General features: G+C 42.1%; 1 protein-coding gene across 1 annotated transcript; it reads left to right on the forward strand.

The window, feature by feature from the left end:
• Positions 1 to 3299: 3299 nt before the first annotated feature.
• On the forward strand, positions 3300 to 6138 carry LOC109752513 (RNA polymerase sigma factor sigC). The gene is made up of 7 exons (XM_020311403.4): positions 3300 to 3561; positions 3740 to 3912; positions 3994 to 4572; positions 4653 to 4880; positions 4974 to 5114; positions 5234 to 5434; positions 5647 to 6138. The coding sequence occupies exons 1-7, from the start codon at positions 3435 to 3437 to the stop codon at positions 5926 to 5928; spliced, it is 1731 nt and encodes a 576-aa protein (XP_020166992.1). The 5' UTR covers positions 3300 to 3434; the 3' UTR covers positions 5929 to 6138.
• The last annotated feature ends 1659 nt before the right edge of the window (positions 6139 to 7797 follow it).

Consider the following 7797-nt stretch of genomic DNA (forward strand, 5'->3'; position numbering starts at 1 on the left):
CATCGCATGCATAATTTGCACTTGGTTTTGACATAGTAGCATTTTGCTTGGCTCACATCAAATGTGTCTAATTTATGTTTGTTTTGATCCACATCCTGTAACAAAAAGTATGTCTCTTGTATGTGCTAAAATAATATTAGTTCCAACGGATATGCACGGAATTTTTCGCATTATGTTTTTCTTAGTATGATCTGCAATCTGTGTAAGAATGGGAACATCAACCACAAAAGTAGTGACTTTAACCCCTCATCTGGACTCACTCAAAATCAACCACAAAAGTAGTGACTTTAACCCCTCATCTGGACTCACTCAAAATCAACCAAAATCTCCGTGGCCTACTAGGGTAGATGCAATTATGGGGAGGTTGAGCGGCGTGGAGAAGCTCACCTGTGCTGAATGGCGAAGCTTCACTTTGAAAAAAGCAGGCCATGGCCCGCCATCCCAGGAGTGACCCCCCTACCATGCACCCAACAACCCTGGGACATATAATGGTAGCCTAGGTACAAATTGCTTCATCTTGCCCGGCCCAAGCTCTGTGCCAGTGCTTGTGTTGATGGTTGTTGGGAGGTGGCCCAACCTACTCCTGGTGGTAGTAGGGGTACGAGGTACGACGAAAAAAATCATTGCTTTGGTTGTGGTATTTTCTGCGAGCGTCACTGAAACTTCGTGGCTATCATATTCTCCTCCGCTAGACGTCTAAGGTTTAGGGAAATCATTTGGAGTTGAGGCCTACTAGAGGGGCATATGTTTGGTTGCTTGTCTACATGGATACAGAGGATGCTTCCTTAGATCCTTTGCATGTTGATTTGTTTGGCAACAAGGATGGGCGTCCAGTAGAGAGTTGCACTGTGGCGTGGGTATCGGTAGTCAACTTTGATGGCATGTCCAATTGGCCTTTCGCGCTTCACCATTTGTTGCGGAGTAGGAAATGTCATGGTGTGCCTCGATGCTAACGATCATACATGTGAGGGTGGTCATTGTGGGAGTATTGATTAGTGTGAACGCTACATATTTATCCTTTGATGCTCCTCATCAAAGTTGGAGTTGCTTATCACTAACGTGTATTACCGATTGTTTGGCGACTGTTTTTGAGGATCGCTCCACTAATGGTTGTAAGAGAAGTTGAAGTCTAAGTATCCAATACGATGTATGATGATGATGACACCGGTAGTCAACCTCAACAGATTCCCTCTTCTCATAGTGTGTGTGCTGTGATGGTTTTCACCCGTTTTCATTTTATTAACGGGCAACCTTCTTCATGATCAATGGAATTTCTCTTTAGACTTAGTTTAAAAAAGAAGTAATTGTGAAATAAAGTACTATAGTGTCGTGGGATGGAGCACCACATTTGTGTCTTGAAAGTTCATATGACTACAAGCCACGCTTCTGGGGACTTCTCTAAGCCCACAACAATGTACTAGAACTGGAAATGGAGGTGGTGTTGTCGGAAGAGGACGACACTACCGCCAGAGCTAACGACAACAATGATTTGACAACAATAAGGGACAAGTGACTTGTGACTCGTGAGTGGCTTAGGCACACGGTTGACATAAGAGTTGGAGTCACCAATGATTTCATGGAAACTATATTGGTAGGTTTGCCATTTGAAATTATTTGCTTATTCTGTGATGTAATGCACTATCTGAACTAGTCAGGGTTTCACATTTTTTCTTCACATTAAGCTATTAATTAACTATACATCTGACATGTGGAGTGTTTCTAGATCATAATCTATTTCCCCTTTCCTTCTCCCATGTTCACACTTGAAAGGATCAAGTAAATATTGTAATACCTATTTACCTATATCTAAACCTAAAATTACAATTATTTTATTTTTATTTTTATATTTTATTTGTAAATACGAAATTACACAAACACAAATCTATGCAATGCAGGGATTCAAGTGCAAACTACTTGATTGTACATTTATAACCCCCAGATCAAGCAAAGTATATGTGTAAACTCAGGCTTACAAATGTGCATATTACTGAATTGCACAATTCTAAACCCAAAATTGCATGAGAACAATTATATGCAATTTCTCCCTTCAAAAGTGCAAACTACCCAAATTGCACATTTTCAAACCTAGAATTTCAAAGTAATAATAATGTAAATACATGTTCAAGAGAGTCGGAATACCCATCCCACATTGTAATCTAACAGTTCGACAATTTAAAAATTAGTCATGCCTAGCTAAAAAAAGTACGGAGTCAAAAATAACTACTCGCTCAGTTTCAATATGCAGTGCACATGGTTTGTAGCTAAAAAATCAAGGCATGACATGGAGCTGCACTTTTGCACCATAATAACCCTGCCTGCACACTCTTTGTACACATCCATGTGGATGTTGCTGCACCTCCCGTGACCAGTTGAGAGTAATTTCTGTCCAAAGTAGCTGATGCACACTACGTGGTTGAATTCTACTCTCTCCGTTCCTTTATGTAAGACGTACTATTTTCAGTACGATGATCAAGACACATAATTATAGAGATGTTAGGACAAAATTACCCTTGGAAAATTTGTTGGTTAGTGGCAAGTAAATCAGTGAGTCTAGAAAAATCGAGAGAGAGATAGTTTCCTTATTTTGATACAAGTAGAGATACAGTCAATCATGTGAGAGCTACTTTCCTCTTTCTGGAGAGATAAAAAGGAAATTACGAGAATTTAGAATAAATGCATCTTACATTGTGAATTTTATCAAAAAACAAATACACCTTATATAAAGAAACCGATGAAGTAGTATAGAACTAATACGCACTACATATGAAAATGGAGGGAGTACTTAGACAAAAAAAACTTGTAATCTACTGAATTGCACATTTCTAAATCCACAACAACACAAAAACAACTATTTGCAATTCCAGCCTCTCAAAATTGCAAACTATCTCCGGTACACATTTCTAAAACCCGAAACTGCACCCCCAAAAAGTGCAAATCTTAGTTTGTGCAAATGCCAAACTACACAAAAAATAAATGAACGAGCATCTGTCAAGTCAAGAAAAAACAGAAGAAATAAAAAAAGTATGCAAGAACAAAGAATTAAACCCAAGCGACTTAAAAAATAGAACATGTTCGCATGTATTACCTTCGTCCAAAATAGTTGTCTCCGTCGGGTGTATTAGACAAGTAAAGGCATCACATACTTTTTCATGTTTGACCATGCGTTTATACTCCTATTTCAAAATAAATTAAATTTGTTTTCATGTCTAAATATGAGGAGATGATGGCAAAATATCTCATGAGAGAAACAAAAAAGATCCCAACTCACTTTCACCCTCAAAAGATCCCATCTTTTCTCTCTTCTCGCCTGCGCAAGTGTCCGCCCCAACCAGAAACAGGGCAGGCCTGGATTGATAGGCCCCCTGCGACTCTATCCACTTCCTCTAGCCCATTCTCTCCTCCCACCGGCGCCATTGCCGCAGCTGTCCGGCGCCATGGGTCTGCCCATGGTGCGCGGCCCGTGCTTCTGCTCGCCCTCGCCTTCGTCGTCGTCCTCCTCCTCCTCCTCGCCGTGGATGCTGCAGGCCCATCTCCCCAAGCACCCCCACCCTCGCCATGGATGTGAGTGCTCGAGCCTCTTCACTTCTTGTCCTCTCTTATTCTCCTCCCCGTGCAAGAACAGCGTTACCTGACGGTTAATACTTGTCTGAAATCTGAATGACTCTGTATGACTGCATGTTTGGATGGATAATTTGGTAGGTCGCAATCTGAAAATTTCTTGTTTCTGTGCTGGATGCAGTGAGTGGGAGGTCAGTTTGGTCTGAATCCCTGAGAGTTCTGGCCCTGCATCTCTTGCTCAATCGGCGCGCTGATCTTTGCCGGCGCCGGGGCGACATCGCCAGAACTGCTGCATCTTCATCCGGTTTGCTTCAGATTACAGAGAACAAGGCAACCAGCTCGCCAAAAACAAAGGTCCATACTCTGTTTCAGTCACATGTGTGGCCTTACTTTTCTGAATTTTGGTACAGAAAATGACCACATTGTCAATTCCAGGTCGATGCAGAAAGAACAGCACTTGTTGGCTCTCTTGACAGAAATGCGGGGTTTGACATGATTTATGAGGACATGTCTTCTTGGATGGATGTGGCACACACAAGTAGCAACAGCTTGGAGTATAACTTGTTGATGCAAAACATCCATGTGTTACAGAGTAGTTTGGCTGCTCAAGATTTGGTGGTGCTGGAAAGAGATATCCTTGTACATATTGAACAGCTTGGAGCTCTGAAATGGTTTAACGCCTCGAGGTCCAGCGCCACCATAACACCGACCTCACTTGAATCAGATTTTGCACTCCCTTGGAATGATACTGAATTCGCCCCGGTGACTCCTCTCGATGAGCAAAGCGACGACGATCAACTGGTCGTTATTCGGAGCGGGAAAAGCCAAGAGAGGAAACTGAAGAGAATTAGAGCATCAGAAAACATCTCCGGGGTTTGTGTAAAAGTATCCTCACGAAAACCAAGAAAATCACGCAAGTCCACTAGTAGTCAATTTATATCTGAGTGGAAAAACTATCCAGGCCGGCGAAGGAGCATAGTTCGGGAACAGTCGGACTTGCTGGTGACTATCAAGGTATGCCCCTCATCAGTATTCTCATTGGCATATTGTTCATGTCCTCATCTGTAACGTTTTCTGAATGTGCGTGCTCCCAGGAATGTGCAAACCTTGAGAAGATCAGGGAAAACATGGTGAAGGAAGGGCAGGAGGTCTGCTATGATAAGTGGGCAAAAGCAGCTGGAGTTGATGAAGCGGTCCTGAAGAGTAGACTGCAAGCAGGCTACTGCTGCAGAGAGAGGTTACTGGTGACCACCGAGTGGCTTGTCAAGTACATTGCAAGGACATACACCGGAATGGGAACAGCTTTCGAGGATCTACTCCAGGTTGCAAGCTTGTACATTTAACCTCTCCTTATCTCCTGTACCTTGGCAACTAGCAACCTTTTGTAACCGGCCTCGTTGGAAATGACAATGCAGGCTGGGAAAATGGGTGTCCTTGATGGCGCTGAGAGGTTCGACAGCCAGAGAGGATGCAAATTCTCAACCTATGTGAAGTACTGGATAAGGAAACCCATGCTAGCGCTCCTCGCTGAAAATTCTGGAGTGATCCAGCTGCCCGTATGCCTCTGAAACCAACAACTATTTCAATATGTGTCAGTTTGTGCTTCATGCAAGAAAAGAAAAGCATATACCTTTGTTGATGATATGGAACTGACGATGGAATTATGCAAGTGTAGGCAAGGATGGACTGTATCATCCGAAAGGTCAGGGAAGCTAAGCGGGCGATTCGATCCAGCACTGGGAGGAATCCAATAGACGCGGAGATCGCGACCTTCGTTGGCGCGTCCGTTGCCAATGTTAGATTGGCGCGGAAGTGCTCCCGTCGTGTCGTTTCACTCTACATGGAGGTCGGAGCTGGACAGAACGCCAAGTTCGTGGTATGCCCTCACTCTAGCCACCCAAATGCCCTCTTACATTATCTTGATCGGTCATAGCATAAACCAGATTTATGAATGAACAAACCAATCCATGGAAATGTACACACTTTTCAGATAACAGAGCAAAAACTCCCCATTGTCCCAAAACTAACAGTTGATACACTCATTCAATTTGAACGGCGAATGGAGTCTGACGGGAGTTTAAACTGCAGGATGTGACCCCGGACACATCAATAGAAGATCCAGAGGAGGCCATCTTCCGGAGGCAGCTGAGGGAGAGGCTGCTCATGGTTCTGGACAGGCTCCCGACGAGAGAAGGGCGTGTGTTGAAGCTGCGGCATGGCCTCGAGGATGGCAGGTGCCGGTCCCTGGAGCAGATCGGAGGCATCTACCACGTGTCCAAGGAGTGGATCAGGAAGATTGAGAAATCGGCCATGTCGAAGCTCAGGAACGAGGACGTGCATGATGAGCTGAAGGACTTCTGTGGATTCTAGAGCTGCTAGCTACCTTTCTAGTGCAGATTGGCACAAGGTAGCTCAGCCATGAGGCCTAATTTTCACTGAGATTGTGATAGAGTTCCATAGGAGTTTGTATATATTTGAACCACATTGCAGCGCATGACACGCTTGTCCTGATGGTGGCTGATGGGTACATGTACAGTACAGTGTTTAACTTGATTATATGTCGGTGAATTGACAGTGAAACATGAAGTTCTTTATTTTTTCAGACTTCTTATGATTGCCACAGATATTAATTCCAGTCTCAGGGTCTGGATCAAGGATTCCCTTTTTTTTTGACAAAAAAGACCAAGGATTCCTAGAACAAACAGAATCATTCACACCACAAAGACCACTGAGCTTCCTCCTACACCACATAAATTTTTTTTGAGGGGTACCTGCACCACGGAAATGAGCCGGCCCTTTCGCGCAGGACCGCACAAATCAGCCGGCCTTCTTGCCCCACTTAACGGACCGCTTGCGCACCCTGGACCCTGAAAACAACCCGCAACCTGCGCGCTAGAAGAAACTCAGCAAACATTCTGGTGTGTGTTTTCTTTGTTTTACTCATGTACGTTTCTTTAATTTGCGAATTTGCAAAAAAAGAAATCTTGGATTTAAAAATTCTTTGTGAATTTAAAAAATTCAATGCATTTTAAAAATGTTTACAAATCTAAAAATGTACGTGAACTCAAAAAATGTATACATTTTAAAAATGTTTACCAATTTTTTTTTTGCAATATCAAAAAATGTACACGGAATTGAAAAATAGTTTGGAAATTCAAAAATATGTTCTCAAATTTGGAAAAAGGTTCTCGGATATAAATAACTGTTCGTGAATTTTAAAAATGTTCCCGGGCTTCAAACAATGTTCTGAATTTCAAACAATGTCCATGTAAAAGAGTTTAATAGTTTTATTTTTTTCCCAAAATTCAAAAATTGCCAATGCAATTGTTAAATATTAATGAATTCAAAAAGGTTTTGTGAATAAAAAACAATGAATTCAGAAAATGTTCCCGAACTTCAAAAGTATTTCCAAATTTGAAAAAGAAAAAGAAACAATAATAAAAACCAGAAAAACTCCGATTGTGGGAGTCTTGTACTCATACTCCAGAGGAACACCTGGCTGTTCCAAAATAATTAAAGAGGAAGACCTGGAAATATTTACAGAACCCTCTAGTCCTGTACTCTCTCAAGCATGTCCATGTAGAACTAAATGTTCTCGCATCAGGCGTGATTATTATTTTTGTGACCATGCGAGAGAGTTGCATGTAATTCATCAAGAAAATAAATAAATTACCAGCATATTATTATTCGTACATGATGAATGCGCTGAATTGTAGACGGGCTTTAGGCCCATATAGACAATGTTTCTTGGAAAACCTCAAAGGAGTGTCATGACATGGCGGAAAGTTTAGTACCACCCCCATTTTGGAGAAGAGTTGGAACCAACATATAAGGGATTCTTTTTCACATGATATTGTTTCACATGTGCTCCTCCAGACCGTCATGTGCGCGCTTTATTTTGGTCAGTTGGGAACGAATAATTAATTGACAATTAATTACGAGTCATTAATTTTACTGTATTGATTGATGGACGATGTAACCATGTAATCATGAATTTTGTGTTCGGTTTCCTCTTTTATGCCATGTACAGTAAATACAGCTGCAAGCTCCGCGAGTACTGATCATCAACCTACAGAAATCAATGTTGGATGCAAAAAACAAAGTGGGCAGCTGTGGTATGCCCGTCTGTCCAATGAGAAGGAAGAAGAACACCTACAGAAGCTCCAAATGGCCCGACTAGAAAAGGAAAGCTGCATCTAAAAGTGTCAATGTTGATGTACCCCAATCCAATGCACCGCG

The sequence above is a fragment of the Aegilops tauschii genome, chromosome 1, assembly GCF_002575655.3.
Source record: "Aegilops tauschii subsp. strangulata cultivar AL8/78 chromosome 1, Aet v6.0, whole genome shotgun sequence".
In the NCBI taxonomy this organism is placed as follows: Eukaryota; Viridiplantae; Streptophyta; class Magnoliopsida; order Poales; family Poaceae; genus Aegilops; species Aegilops tauschii.

Bases quoted from the DNA above. Each gene is read 5' to 3' on its own strand.
- LOC109752513 (XM_020311403.4), top strand. From the start codon at position 3,435: ATGGGTCTGCCCATGGTGCGCGGCCCGTGCTTCTGCTCGCCCTCGCCT. The intron at 3,913-3,993 runs GTCCATACTCTG...TGTCAATTCCAG, and splicing joins CCAGCTCGCCAAAAACAAAG to GTCGATGCAGAAAGAACAGC. The intron at 5,115-5,233 runs GTATGCCTCTGA...ATGCAAGTGTAG, and splicing joins CTGGAGTGATCCAGCTGCCC to GCAAGGATGGACTGTATCAT.